General features: G+C 39.4%; 1 protein-coding gene and 1 pseudogene across 1 annotated transcript in view; one reads left to right on the top strand and one right to left on the bottom strand.

Moving 5' to 3' along the window:
• Window positions 1–16,518, top strand: part of DPH6 (diphthamine biosynthesis 6) — a 166,045-nt gene that overhangs the window by 120,748 nt on the left and 28,779 nt on the right. Inside the window, exon 6 of the mRNA XM_006087494.3 lies at window positions 14,047–14,108. Coding sequence (XP_006087556.1) covers window positions 14,047–14,108 — 62 coding nt within the window. The remainder of the gene's footprint in view (window positions 1–14,046; window positions 14,109–16,518) is intronic.
• LOC102437065 lies at window positions 8,585–11,134 on the bottom strand (annotated as a pseudogene).

Raw genomic sequence — 16,518 nt, 5'->3', positions numbered from 1 at the left:
GCCTGACAGCCAGCACTCTCATTGACCTGCATCTCAGACCATGACAGTAAAGAGGTGGGACTATGTCTAAAGAACAACTGTTGATGCAACATAGCTCTGCAGCCGAAAGATGCCGGCGTTATCGACAGAAACTGTCTGCAGAGCAGCTTGCGTCTGGTCTTGAAAGAAGGCGGCACCTGCAACAGGATGTATCTGAACACCAGCTACTGGAAAAAACGTCGCTCTGATGCCGAAAAACACCGGCGTTATTGACAGAAAATGTCTAAAGACCAACGTGCCTTTGAAGTTGAAAGAAGGCGGTGGCGACGGCAGAATATGTCTAGAGAACAGTCATCAACAAGTACTACCAATACCGGTAGGAACTGCCTTCTCAGCGAAAATGGAGTACATGACGATGCAATCCTCGAACATAGTTGTGGTGGAATGACTGTTCGATGTGAATTTTGCCTATCACTAAATTCCTCTGATGAAAAAAATCCGATGGGAAATTTACTCGATGTTGTAGCAAAGGGAAAGTCTGTCCAAATGATATACATTTTCCAGATTACCCGGCATATTTAAAAAGATTAATGACAAATGAAGATTCTGACAGTAAAAATTTTATGGAAAATATTCGTTCCATAAATAGTTCTTTTGCTTTTGCTTCCATGGGTGCAAATATTGCATCGCCATCAGGATATGGGCCCTACTGTTTTAGAATGCACGGACAAGTTTATCACCATACTGGAACTTTACATCCTTTGGATGGTGTTTCTCAGAAGTTTGCTCAACTCTATATTTTGGAAACAGCCGAAGCTACAAGTAAAAGATTAGCAATGCCAGAAAACCAGGGCTGCTCAGAAAGACTCATGATCAACATCAACAACCTCATGCATGAAATAAATGAATTAACAAAATCATACAAGATGCTACATGAGGTAGAAAAGGAAGCCCAATCTGAAGCAGCAGCAAAAGGTATTGCTCCCACAGAGATAACAATGGCAATTAAATACGAGCGTGACAGTAACCCAGGTAGATATAATTCTCCCCGTGTAACCGAGGTTGCTGTCATATTCAAAAACGAAGATGGAGAACCTCCTTTTGAAAGGGACTTGCTCATTCATTGTAAACCAGATCCCAATAATCCAAATGCCACTAAAATGAAACAAATCAATATCCTGTTTCCTACATTAGATGCAATGACATGTCCTATTCTTTTTCCACATGGTGAAAAAGGCTGGGGAACAGATATTGCACTCAAAGACAACAGTGTAATCGACAATAATACTAGACAAAATGTAAGGACACGAGTCACACAAATGCAGTATTATGGATTTCATCTCTCTGTGTGGGACACGTTCAATCCTATTTTAAATGCAGGAAAATTAACTAAACAGTTTATCATGGATTCATATTCAAAAATGGAGGCCAATCTGATAAATTTCATCAAAGCAAACCAATCTAAGTTGAGAGTTGAAAAATATAGTGGTTTGATGGATTATCTCAAATCTAGATCTGAAAATAACAATGTGCCGATTGGTAAAATGATAATACTTCCATCATCTTCTGAGGGTAGTCCCAGAAATATGCAGTAGCGATATCAGGATGCTATGGCAATTGTAACGAAGTATGGCAAGCCTGATTTATTCATAACCATGACATGCAACCCCAAATGGGCAGATATTGCAAACAATTTACAACGCTGGCAAAAAGTTGAAGACAGACCTGACTTGGTAGCCAGAGTTTTTAATATGAAGCTGAATGCTCTTTTAAATGATATCTGTAAAGTCCATTTATTTAGCAAAGTAATAGCTAAAATTCATGTCTTTGAATTTCAGAAGCTGAGACTGCCTCACGCTCACATATTATTGATATTAGTGAGTCCAAATTACGTTCCTCTAATTAATTCCCTTTCAATGTGCACGAATTTCGTGCACCGGGCTACGAGTCTATATAATAAAAGCCCAGCCACCCTATGGCGGAATGACCAGAACGACCATTTGCTATGACGCGCACTGACCACCAGGGAGCAGACACTCAAAGCAGGAGCTGCCCCCTGGTGGTGAGTGTGCTCCCACAGCTGGAGTGCTGCTCAGCCAGAAGCCAGGCTCACGGCAGCACTAAGGAGCAGTGCACCCAGCAGTATAGAGAGAGCCAACGGGCGGTTAGGAGTGAGGGGTCCCAGATTGCGAGAGGGATGTCCGACTGCCGGTTTAGGCCCAAGGGGTCCTGGATTGTGAGAGGGTGCAGACCGGGCTGAGGGATCCTCTCCCACCCCCGACACCCCCACATGAATTTCATGCATCAGGCCTCTAGTATATAATAAAAATCTTCCTACCACATCCCTGACTAAAATCATCTCATAATCATCCCATGTATGATATTTTCAACTGATTTAGAAGAGATCTCAGATCAGGTTGGCTTCAGGCCATTGATTTTTCAAGGACAGTACTTGAATTGCTAGGGATCTCCATCTGAAATGCATGTCATTTGGGCAGTGATCATGAGGTCTCCAATGACTTGTCATTTTTACAAAGGTGTACTTGTATGATGATCACAGATTCATGTGGAAAAACTATGCCCAGGGTGGCTTAAGTTTACATATTTTACTGACTCCCTTATCTAAAGGCAAGTCAAATTACTTTATCCATCATTGAATGCAGCTGTCTCTGAAATGAGATGTAACAGCTATTGCTTACCTTAATAGTTCAGAACCGGGATTTGATGACTCTACAATGAATTAAAAGACTGCAAGAAAAATTGTAAGATCACCAGTTTGATCTTCCAGTGCTCACCTGTAGACATTGTATGCTCTTAAATTCCCTTTCATGCTTTTTAGACAGCCATTTATTTACTCCTTGATCCTTGTAGAGAATGCAAACCATAAATTCTTAGATTCAATCATGGAAGACTTTTAAAATGATTTTAATGATGTGTAACCTAGAGCCTGAAAGCTCAATGTGATATGTGTGGGTTGTGTTACCCATATGTATATGGGAATCATGGAATTAAATGGAAGGGAGGCTAAAAAAATGACATCTAGTTATACTGGCCTTGTATATTCATGCTTTAAGTTTTCCAAATTTTTACTCCAAACCCATGACAATAATAGATGAATATATGAAGGAAGAGTATGAAAGACATAGCTATGGTGGAAAACATTATAAACAACTCTGTGAACTAGAAATGAAAAGACACATTCAATAGTAAGCAGGACTGAAGCTGTGGGATGTAATACAAAGCTTCAGGAAGCAAACAGGTGGGAGATCATAATCCTGTGGGGAAACAGACTGAAAGTGCCCCATATGTGGGAGAACCTCAAAAGAAATAAAGAAAAACATAACACCCATTAAAGAAAAAGCAATCAGTTAGAAAAATAAATCACCCAGAAAGAAACAGCAACCGTGTGATGTGAAAGTAACTAATTAGAAATTTGGGGAATGAAACATTTAAAAACCTCAGTGGGAAGAATAAACTCTAGAGGAGCTAAATCAGAGGGAATGAGTGAAGCAGGAAAAAGTACTTCACCCAGAAGGCAGAGGGACAGAGGGGGACAAAATGAAAGAGCAGTTTAAAAATCTGGAGGATATTGGGAAATTACAATGTTTGTACATTAGATTTTTTCAGAAAAAAAAATTGAAGAAAGGGCAAAAAAATAGTATTTGCAGATATAATAGTTGAAAATATTCTAAGCTTAATGAAAGTTTTGTAATTGAAAGTGCCTATCAGGTGCTGTGCAATAAAAATAGCATAAATCTCATTAGGAACAACTAATGCTTGAAGGTGTGATATTTTACAACTAACCTATTATATAATGGTGAGGGTGAAATAGGACATTATCAGACATGACAAAACTAGAAGAGTTTACCACTCACAGATTTTCGGTGAAAACTAAAGAATGGACTTCAGATGAGAAATAGATTCAATTCTAGGAGAAATGAATGAAAATGGAGAGCATAGACATAGTAAAATATATTGGTAAGCTTAATTTTTCTTGCACAAAATGATGGAACTCGAATTTAACACAATAACAACAACTAAAATTGAGGAGCTTACTTAGTGTCTAATCAAAACATAATCATTTCTCTTGGTCAAAGGGATGCTAAACATAAATTCTTAGATTTATATTCTAAGAACCATAAATTTTTAGATAATACATCTAGACTAAAATACTGTAGCTTTGAATGTATGTTAAAAATTACAAGTGCTTACTGAAAGAGTAGAAATACAATATATGCTTCCTAAACAATAGAGAAAATAGACAAAAGTCCTTTTTAATCCAATATGAGGCAAAAATTAGGTAAGAAAAAATACAAAACTTAATGTAACAAAATCTACAATAAGATGATAGAAACAGGTCCAGACATATAATGTAAAATAGTTCATCTCAGTTCTTTAGAGTATTATTTATAATAGGATATATTTTTAATCCAATTATATGTAGTTTATAAGAATCTAAAACAAATACAAATTTGAGAATAAATAATGGGAAAATATTAGCAAAGGAAAGCTGGTGTTGTAATGTTGACAAATAGAATCTATATATATAAAAGCCTAAGCGACCGCTCAACCATTAGACCATTCGACCAGTAGCTATGATGTGCACTGACCACCAGGGAGCAGACACAGGCATGGAACAGACTGATGAATCTCAGAAGGAAAAGGGGAGGGTGGAGGGTGGAAAGAGATTAACCAAAGATCTTATATGCATACTAGAGGCCCGGTGCAATGATTCATGCACTGGTGGGGTTCCTTGGCCTGGCCTGCAGAGATTGGGCCAAAACTGGCAGTCCAACATCCCTTGAGGGGTTCAAGATTGCGAGAGGGCACAGGCCAGGCCGAGGGACCCCACCGGTGCATGAATCTGTGCACCGGGCCCCTAGTATAAGATAAAAATCACATATGGAGATGAAAAGTCAGTCACTCCTTCTTGATAAAAGGAATAGTCCCAACAAGAGTATTAGAAGTTATGAATTTGTATACACATAACAATATAGCTGTCAATTAAATAATGCAAAACTGGCAGAATTATAAGAGATTATTAAAACCAAAATTATAATGGAAGATTTTACCACCTTTTATGAAACTGATGACTTATGGAAACCAACTTATAATAAGGCCATAGGTTTGAAATGCAGAATTAAAAATTGTGATTATGGTTTTGTATGCTTGGGTACAAAATCTTGCTTTCAACAGATAAAGAACACATTTTTCAAGCACAAATGGAACATTCATAAAATTCAATTATGTCTGAATCACAAAGGAACTTAACTGAATGTTGTAAAATTGTCACAATAAAGACTACAGTCTTGATCATGATGCAGTCAAATTAGGAAACAACACAAAATAGTGAAAATAAACAAACATATTTTGACCAAGAGTAATTCTACATGACTCAGTAATAATGACAAAATATTGAAAACTGAATGATAATAAACGTGCCACTTTTCACATCTTCTGGGCTGCAGCTAAATTGGGACTTACATTCTTCTATTTAAAAATAAGAAATGTGTAAATATAAATGACTCAAAAAACCAGAAATAAAAGAGCTATTGAGTGAACACAAAGAAAACAGGAAAGGAAATGATAAAAGTAAGAATACAATTTTTAAAATTAAAATGGGAGAAAATATTGAAAACAATACAAATAGCTGGCACTTTGATGAGACCCAAAAACTGTTAAATACCTGACAAGATCTATCAATAAAAGACCAATCACCAATAAAGTATTCTGCAATAAGAAAATTCATAAAACAAATGACAAACCCTAGAAAAAAAAACACTGTTGATAAGCACAGGACGAATGGCCTTGGTTTAGAAGTGTTTCAATATTAATAAAAAAGGATGGATAGTCAATTAGAAAAATGGTCAAAGAATATGAAATAAATTTACAGTAAAAAAAAGATTATAAATCTGGCCATAAATGTCTGAAAAAACATGTTCAACCTCAATCATACAAAAGTAAAGATATGCAAATAAAAATACTAATGAGATAAATACCAATATTTTTATCAGAATGGCAAAAGTTTTATTAAATTTAATAAGATTTGGTATTGATGAAAATGTTGGGGAATGTATCTCAGTAGATATGGACAAAGTACTTATATAAAATTTGGTCTTTGTTCATGCTCTGAGCATATTTAACAAATCCTATCTAATAAAAGGGTAATATGCAAATTAACCATCACTCCATCACAAAGATGGCGGCGCCCAGTCCTCTCAGCCCTGCCAGAGTTCCCCAGTCCTGGGAGGGCGGCCACTGAGAGCGGACAGTGTGAGTGGCCTGGCAAAATGCTTGCTTTGTTGCTGTGGCGACAAGGCAAGAGTTCCACCCCGGGATGGGCCTCTGGGCCATGGAGAGCCTCTGGGCAGTGAGCACGGAGCAGCCAGGCCCTGCAGAGAGCTCCTGGCACACAGATTCATGCGCAGGGTTACTAGTATAATCATAAAAACAATAAACAAATCTTAACAAGTGATGTACAGATGGAAACATCCTTAACCCAGCATAGAAAAACAGCATAGTATGGTATTAAATGGCTTGGGCTCCACAGCCAGACTGCCTGGGTTTGAATCCTGATTTTATTTCTTGGTAGTGGATGACTTTAGAGAATCACTGAACTTCTCAGTGCCTCAATTTTCTCCTGTGTTAAATGAGGACCATAATAGTACTTACTTATTGGGTTGTTTTGAGAATTCAATTAGTTAATATTTATAGAGCACTTAAAACAGTGCCTTGTACATAGTAAGTACTATATAATTTGTTTTCTTAAATAAATTTCACAAGGAAAAGTAATTTCTAACTGCCTTTAGGTTAATTAGCAAACTTTCTCTTGCCTATCCTATCTAATAAAAGAGTAACATGCAAATTGACCATCACTCCAACACACAAGATGGCCACCCCATGTGGACACAAGATGGCCAGCAGGGGAGGGCAGTTGGGAGGGACCAGCCTTGCAGGGGAGGGCAGTCGGGGGCGACCAGGCCTGCAGAAGAGGGCAGTTGGAGGGGACCAGGCCAGCAGGGGAGGGTAGTTGGGGGCGACCAGGCCAGCAGGGGAGGGCAGTTGGGGGAGACCAGCCCTGCAGGGGAGGGCAGTTGGGGGGGACCAGCCCTGCAGGGGAGGGTAGTTGGGGGCAATCAGGCCTGCAGAAAAGGGCAGTTGGGGGTGACTAGGCCAGCAGGGGAGGGCAGTTGGGGGCAATCGGGCCGGCAGGGGAGCAGTTAGGCATCGATAAGGCTGGCAGGGGAGTGGTTAGGGGGTGATCAGGCAGGCAGGCAGGTGAGTGGTTGGGAGCCAGCAGTCCTGGATTGTGAGAGGGATGTCCGACTGCCCGTTTAGGCCCGATCCCACAAGCAGTCAGACATCCCTCGAGGTGTTCCAGATTGGAGAGGGTGCAGGCTGGGTTGAGGGACACACACCCTCCACCCCTCCTCCCCGTGCACAAATTTTGTGCACCAGGCCTCTAGTCCTATATAATAAAAGGGTAATATGCAAATTGACCCTAACAGCAAATTGACCCTAACAGCAGAACAACTGCTCAACCAGTCACTATGAGGCGCACTGAACACCTCTCGGTTCCTTTCCCCGGCCAGCAGGCTCCCACTGTCTGATGGCAAACGGGGAACTGGGACTGGGTGGCGGGGGACGTGGGCAGCACCAGATCAAGGCCCCCACCCCACCAATCACCCCACACTCCTGTGGCAGAGGCAGGGGCTGGCGAGTGGGCAGGAACAGCTGATCTCTCAGTACCCCCTCCCACCCCCCGGACAGCAGGCTCCAATCGCCTGATGGCAAATGGGGAACCGGGTGTTGGTGACAGCGGGGGTGGGGCTAGCTGCTGCAGCTGGGAAGATGACCCTGATCGCAGCTGACCTAGGGACCGTACCTGCATATGAATTTCGTGCACCGGGCCTCTAGTCCAGAGGTGAGCAAACTTTTTGACTCGAGGGCCACAAAGGGTTCTTAAACTGGACCGGAGGGCCGGAACAAAAGCATGGATGGAGTGTTTGTGTGAACTAATATAAATTCAAAGTAAACATCATTACATAAAAGTGTACGGTCTTTTTTTTTTCAGTTTTATTCATTTCAAACGGGCCGGGATCTGCCCCGCGGGCCGTAGTTTGCCCACGGCTGCTCTAGAATTATGGGTTCTTAAAAAAGTCTGTTACTGGCCAATTAACCATGTCTAATAGATTAAACAGACACTTGTATATTGCACTGGTGATACTGAAATAGTATAAAGTAAATTATAGGTGACGTGACAGAGACTTACATATGAATGTCAACTCTGTGTTTGGCAGAGGTGGCATGTACATCAGTACCTCAGTAGGGAAGGGATTCCATAAACAGTAGTTATTATACATAAACAAGAGAGACCGTTATAATACTCCATATATAGCTAAAAGTAAATTCTACTTGGATTAAAGATTAAAATGTGAATAGCAACATTTAAAACTGAAAAGAAAATATAAAAGACTAACTTTATGACCTTGGGCAGGGAAAGGATAACATCTCTATGTGAGGTTTTAATAAAGATCAAGCCAACTTGAACATTGGTCCCAGGCCGAATCTGATTATTCAAATTCATTGATTCAACTGTAAAGAACTATTTAAATATGAACTTTATTACGACTTGAAGCAAAATGGGGAGGAAAACGATGAAGTAGTCTTTGTGTTGCAGAAAATAATCCAGGGGCAGATGTGTTTGAAACTAAATTATTTCAAAGAGCCATCATTTCTTCCTGTGTTTATAGATTCAGTGGAATTTTTACTATCTCCCAATTCAATCCCTTTCTTTCTTGTACTTGGTTTTACTGATTGGGCTTTACTTCTGGATGAATCCTGTATATCAGGGTCTGTGGACGAATAGCCTTTTGCCACTTTCTTCTGTTGCCTGGTTGGCTTATGTTTCATTTTTGGGACATTAACCATGGAGTGAAATGTTTCATTTTGGTCTGGATAACACCATCTTTTTCTAGCTGTATCATACCATTAAGTGAGTCCCATGGTCGAGTATCTGCAAACTTGTAATGCCATTATCCCGTGTGTTGATCAAGTTCAAGTAACTTGTAGGTCCACTCTTCATTTTTGTTTTCCAATCTCTGGCAGATTGTCTTTGAGCTTCCTCTGAAACTTACTTCTGTAGAGTAGCTGCTGTTTGGTCTTTTGCATTTATGGCTCTAGTGACTTGCTGCCAGAGTTTCACTGCTTCAATCTCCCTGCTCTTCCAGTTTTACAATGTGCCTTATTAACCTCCATTGCTTAACATCTGGTGTTAGGTACCAGAAAACCTCTGAATTATCAGTCTTTTGTCACTCATAAAAACTTCACTATCCCAATGGCCTTCCAGAGTAGCTAAGACTTCCTTTCCCAGTTTAAGTTTCCCTACTATCTGATTAACACAGGCACTCACAACTACCTAGAAATGGCTTTAGTTTAAATTCAAGTATTGCACAGTATCTAGTTTTTTTGACATGTAATATTGATTGTTCCACCAAGCTCCTGTGTCACTGTGCATAAATAAGTCCTTTACAGTGAGCATATGGCATTATTATTGCATAATCTTCACCTCTATTCAAGAAAGTTAATTGTGCTTCTGCATCTAATATTGAAGATAATGAGTTTCCATAGAACTTGGACTAAGCCAGGATACTACCACTGAGGCAAAACCCATCCTTTCAGTACTAACATAAAAGGCAGGTAGTGGTGGGACACCTGTTCAGCAGTATAAAAAGTTTTGCTGTTTGTTCTGAATGAATCCACAAATGACTGAAAGTCTCACCAAGTGTATGATGATAAGGTTCAGTCCCTTTGGTCTTTTATAGAATCCTGACAAATACCATTTCACTGCTTTCTTCAAACAGAAATAAGATTTTCTTCAAAAGCAGCTTCAGTAGGAAATCTGCATGACAATAGTCATATGAAAGTTTATTCACAAAAGAATGTAGGACAAAATAAATGTAGGACAGGTTCATGCCAGGACGGACTTCTCAGCAGTGCCTAGATAAGGCTTTGGTTTTCTTCAGACACCGTTGCTATTTGAGAGACCTCACCTCCCCTCTGAGTCCCTCATGGCTCTGCTCAGTGTAGGTGGTCTCCTTTAAAGGCTCAAGAGGCTCAAGTTTGATATATGTGTCATCTTGCCTTCTGATGTATCTGTGTCACTTTCTTCGCTTTTACCTATCACCTCATTGTCAGGCACATCATGCTCTTGGTCATTTTCTTTATTGGATTTATCAGAATACATATCTTGGTCCTCAAAATGCTGTTGTTCAATTTCACTATCATTTAACTAGAAGTTGTCGCGACTGGATATTGTTAGCATGTAATAAGTGATATAAAGTCACATGTGTGCTCTCTGATAAAATGCTCAATTCATGTTCCTTTCCTTCCCTGGTCATTGTATGTTTAACAAGACTAGGACATTTCAAAGCCAACTCCAAAACATCTGTTCAACACCTTCCATCTGACTCCAAAGTAGCTCAGATGATCCTGCTAGGAAAGGGCTGAGTTATGAATCCAACTTCTTCACCTTTTGGACCCTTTACCACCCAAATAAACTGCTCCAAAGGATGAAAAAGTTTGAAACAAAAGACATCCTTTTATTGATGGATGCTCAACGATTTCACAGGCATTCAGAAGGACTGTTCCTACCTATTGACCATTTTGGGAGGCTTTATAAATCAGTAGCACCTGGGTTTCAACACACACCAATCTTGGTCCAGCTCTTTAAAGCACCACAAATCTTCAGCCAATCAGCCATAGCAGTAACAGAAGGGTCTGTGATTGTACTGAGTAACTCCTTCCCGCTCTTTTCTTCTCGGTAAAAATTTTTCCCACCTTGAGATACAGTATTCTTTTTTAGTGAGCTTGCTTGAAGCTGAACTGCCCTTCTCCAAGTCATTTTGAAGTTTAGATTCAGACTTGCTTTTGACATAGAAAGAGAAGAAGCATTTTTATTTTGAGAAATGTTTTCCTTTCCTCTTTCAAAACCCTGGCTATGAGGATTTGCTGGACTTAAAAATTGCTGATACAAATCTTTGGTTGGGTTGGATAAACTTCTTTCCCCTGGCACTGACTCATCTTTCCTGGTGTCAGAAGTTGAGATTCTTCACAGTTGTGGTCCAACGACATCTTTGCTATCACCAAGAAGCATCTCTTAAACTTCAGCAACTTATAAATGTGGCAAGATCGAAGTTCGGTCAGCTTCTCCATCTGCCAAACCTACCCCCATAGTGAAAGAAGATAAGGTTATACTTCTCTTTCCATAATGTTAGCCATCTTGTGAATCTGGAAATCCAATGTGGAGCCCCTGGATTGGCCAGGCATTGGGAGTCCATTCTGGTGCCCTGCATGCGCCTGGTCAGAGCCCAGGCCCAGGGCTCAGTATCACCACTGTGGAGGGACTGCAGGCTCCAACCTCCAGTGGGGGCCGGGGCGGGAACTCCAGCCCTCACCTCCGCTCTGTTTGTCCTGTATTAGTGGTGGCTGCTGCTGCTTCAAAAGCCACTGATTCAACATCTTTAGGAGACTATGCACATGCTATTGATACATAATGATTTTTCATTGTTGTCTCTGTCTTTACTTGGAAAATACATTGTCACAGAAGTGGTCATCAAAGTGAAATATTAATTTGATGGTACAACTATTTGTGTTTATATGCTACTAGTGGCCCGGTGCATGGATCCGTGCACAATGAAAGGAAATTAAATTAGAAGAAATATTTTAATATCGTTATTCACCCTTTCTCTATAATAGAAGCGTCAGAGATGAAAGAAAACTAGTAAAATTTACATGAAAATAATATATAAATTGATTTTGATTAATAAATAATAACAACATGATATAACAACAACAAAGACATAATATAAAAACATGACATAAAACCAAAAAAACATGATTTAAAAACAAAAATGATAAAAACAATAACTGATAAAGTGATTTAACTTATTCAATATCTCCCTGTATACCACATTAAGAGTAAAAACACTTTCAGAGTACTTGACTAATTTCCCTTGTGATGAAGTTTTTATAACTTTAACATCACATGCTCTTCGAACTCTAGAGAAAGCAACATATAACTGACCATGTCCGAAAACAGGTTCAGGTAGGAGTATTCCTACTCTGTCTAGTGTTTGCGCTTGTGATTTATTAATAGTCATTGCAAATGCTGGCATCACAGGAAACTGTCTTTGAATTAATTTAAATGGGATGCCAGTGTCAGATGGGACAAATCAATTCTTTTTTTAAAAAAATATATTTTATTGATTTTTTACAGAGAGGAAGGGAGAGAGATAGAGTTAGAAACATCGATGAGAGAGAAACATTGATCAGCCGCCTCCTGCACACTTCCCACTGGGGATGTGCCCGCAACCGAGGTACATGCCCTTGACCAGAATCGAACCCGGGACCTTTCAGTGTGCAGGCCAACGCTCTATCCACTGAGCCAAACCGGCCACGGCAATTCTTAAAATCAGAGCAACCTCTCCTTCCGCAGGTCCTGTTAATACTTCAGTTTCGAGAAATACACGTGTGCCATTGGCACCAGCAAGAGCTTTATATGTATCGCACATGTGAGAGTCAACATTTATTTTTAAATTGCCAGTGCGCGTCATATGTACCGGCCGGTTGGACGGACGGACAGTCAGTCACTTAGCCTTTTATATGGTGAATTAACTAGATAAGCCTACCAGTCTACCACTCTTCTATTTTCTATTTATTCTCTAAGTAAGATGTTTGAAGTTCAGATAAAATAGGTATGAATCAGAAAATTCTCACTGTTGTCCATGAGTTAAAAAATAAAATTAAAAACATATAGAGAACTTGTAAAACTTAACACCAATCAAACAAACAATCCAATCAAAAAGTAGGCAGAGGACCTGAAAATACACCTCTCCCAAAAAGATATACAAATAGCCAATAGGTATATGAAAAAAAATATTCAACCTCACTGGCAATTAGGGAAATGCAAGTCAAAGTTACAATGAGATACCACCTCATGCCTGTTAGAATGACCAGTATCAACAAAACAAGCAATAACAAGTGTTAGAGAGGTTGTGGAAAAAAGTAAATCTCATTCACTGCTGGTGGGAATGTAGACTGGTACAACCACTATGGAAAGCAATCTGGCAATTCCTCAAAAAATTAAGAATAGAGTTACCATATGACTCAGCAACCCCTCTCCTGGGTAGATACCCGAAAAACTCAAAATCATGAATTCGCAAAGATATATGCACCCCTATATTCATTGTAGCATTATTCACGGTGGTCAAAACATGGAAATAACCAAAGTGTCCTGTGATAGAAGTCTGGATAAAGAAGATGTGGTACATATACACAATGGAATACTACTCAGCCATAAGAATGAAATAGCATCATTTGCAACAACATGGATGGACCTTGAGAACATTATGCTAAGTGAAATAAGTCAGATAGAAACAGCTAAGAACCATGTTTTCATTCATGTGGTATATAAAACTGAAACTTATGAACACAAACAGCAGAGTGGTGGTTGTCAGAGGGAAGGGGGTGGGGAGAGTAGGGGATCCTAATATGAGGTGACAAGAGAAGATTTGACTCTGAGTGGTGGACACAGGGTGCAATATACAGATCTTGTAACATAGAAATCCACACATGAAACTTACATGTTCATGTTGACCAGTGTCACCCTAATCAATTTAATAAATACAATTTAAAATATAAATAATAGTAAAGAGGAATAAAAATTAAAATATCAAGGTTTTAAATTTTATATTTTTGAAATGATACTTGTTTTTGTCTGTCCTAATTACATACAATTCCTAAAAAAGGCGGGGGGGAATTGAAACAGTGAATCTGGTAGTTGTCACAATGCAATTGAAATGAATTGGAAGAAAAAATTTTTCAGGAACAAGAAAAACAGTTATTGAAAGGGAATAAAAGTATATATTAGCAAAGTACATTTTATTTTAGGGTCAATTTAAAATACACACATACTGGTTTCCAAGTGAGGAGGGGTTGGGGGAAGGAGATATGTCTTTAAACTTTTACTCAGACATTTATTTTAAAAATTGTAAACTTTCTTGGCAGGTTTAAGTCCAGATAAGCATCTTGGAAAAACCCTGGATCAAATGGAGCCTCATCTCTTAGAGGTAAGAATTTATACTACATGTTTCTCAAAGTGTAGGCATCTGTAGGTATCTAAAGGGCAGAACAAATAGTGCTATGTTATAATTATGAAATCAAATTTAATTTAGAAAAACTCAGATATATTCATGATACATTTTTATGAAAACCTTAACGTTCTAATGGGTATTAAAATGTCTAAAATTAATTATTACCAGCTTGTTGGCCTAAGTAAAAAAGTAAGCTGTATATAAAAGGAAATTGTTCTATCAGAAAGTTTACTTTTATTGAAATGGACATGTTAGGCTATACAAAAAGTCCTATACTTATAAGTATCTGATAATCTTTGTGATTAGATGTTTTTTTATCAGAAATGTGAGTAGAAACTTCCTTTAAAGAATATCTACTTTAACCTCTTCTCTTTTACCAATTAGAAAATTAATTTACAGAGTAGTAAAGAAGTTCCCCAAGTTTTCAAGTTACAATTGCTTAGCTATTATTGTTGTCAAATCCTAAATGTGTTCTAAACATTAAAGAAAAATTCAGTTATTTTCACTCTTTTCTATTAACTGTGTTATACAGAGGTGGGTAAAAGTAGGTTTTTAGTTGTGAGTATGCAAAACAATTTATTTTTATATTATTATTTATTAATTATTGTATTATGTATTTGTGCTACAACTATAAAACTACTTTTTCCCACCCTGTATTTTACTAGAGTTTTGGGGCAAATGTTATGAATAGTGTTTCATGAACGAGAATAGTATAATTATTAGAGTTTTTTATTCCACAATCATGATGGAAAAAAGAAAATCACCCTATTTTTATGAAAGAACTTTTATGATCTCCTTTAATGTTATCATTTTCCCTCCCATACTCTTCATTCATCAGCATTGTTAATACCATTGCTGTGATGTGAACTGTCGGCAGTTACACTCTTCATTAACTTTATGGCTTTCACATTTTCTTTGAGTTATTTATATTTGATTATTTTGTAGTTTATCAATATGTACCAAATGCTTAGAAATTCCTAAGATGCTAATTCATTCTTTCTTTCATTAAGCATTATTAAGGACTTAATATGTTCTAGGCAAATAGTAAAGATTAAAATAAAAATGAAATGTTTATATAATTATGACAAATTATATTTGATTTCTAGACAAGTTGGTGTTCATTTATTTAAGTCTATCTAATGGGCATGGTTACTTTCCATGCCCCTCTGATTAGACTCTTCCTAAGGCGATTTGCTTTATGGCCAGCATTGTATCTATGTTCACATCTCTAAACAAGCCCTAAGAAATTCTAAAACAGTGATCAAGTATATCATCTTCTGGTTCCTCAGTATCAGTAACACATTTGAGGCCCTTTCTAGACTTCTCTGAAAGAGGGTATACCTTCTTGAAACTGTCGTCCATTGGCTTCTATGATGCCATATACTCCTACACCTTCTGAGTACTTCCTTAGCTTACTTGTGGGGCTTACCATATATATTTCACCCCTTACATGTTGTGGTTCCGTCCATAGCCTTCCTCCTGTGGTAATGTTAGATATCCCCAGGACTTCAACTGCCAATTTTTTTCTTACGCCAATTAAGTCTGTTCTTCCATTTCTCATGTGCTCCAGGCATGTATTAGCACCATCCTGTCTTAGATGTCCTTAAGCACCTCTACCTTGACTGCAGAACTGAACATTTCTTTCCTGGCAGTGAGGGGTCCCGTTGTCTACTCAGTTGTCTAAGCCAAAAAAAGTGAATTGTAATAAATGATTTCACATATTCCATTATTTATGAACTAGAGGCCTGGTGCACAAATTCATGCACTGGTGGGGTCCCTCAGCCTGGCCGGTGATCGGGGCTGATCAGGGCTGTCTCTCCCAGACCCGAACGGGGCCAGTTGAGGCCGGATGGCCAGGGGGAGGGACTGCGGGAGGTTGGCCAGCAGTGAGAAGTTGGCTGTGGGAGCACATTGACCACCAGAGGGCAGCTCCTGCATTGAGTGTCTACCCCCTGCTGGTCAGTGTGTTATCATAGAGACTGGTTGTAATGTCACTTAGGCTTTTATATATATTGACTAGAGGCCCGGTGCACAAAAATTTGTGCACTCGGGGGGGAAGGGGGGGTCCCTCAGCCCGGCCTGTGCCCTCTCGCAGTCTGGGACCCTCGGGAGATAACACCTGCTGGCTTAGGCCTGCTCCTGGGTGGCAGAGGGCAGCCCAATCCCTAGGTGCAGCCCTTGGTCAGGCTCAGAGCAGGGCTGATTGGGGAGTTGGGGCGCCGCTCTCTGTCATGCACAGAGCAGGGCGATTGGGAGGTTGCGATGCCACCCTCAGTCATGCTCAGGATAGGGCTGATTGGGGGGTTGGGGCACTACCTCTTATCACACTCAAGGCAGGGTCAATGGGGAGGTTGCGGCGCCACTCCTCTGTGATGCACAGAGCAGG

Source organism: Myotis lucifugus, unplaced genomic scaffold (genome assembly GCF_000147115.1).
Source record: "Myotis lucifugus unplaced genomic scaffold, Myoluc2.0 scaffold_38, whole genome shotgun sequence".
NCBI lineage: Eukaryota > Metazoa > Chordata > Mammalia > Chiroptera > Vespertilionidae > Myotis > Myotis lucifugus.
The sequence above is the reverse complement of the archived record's forward strand: the minus strand, read 5'-3'. Positions and strand labels throughout refer to the sequence as shown.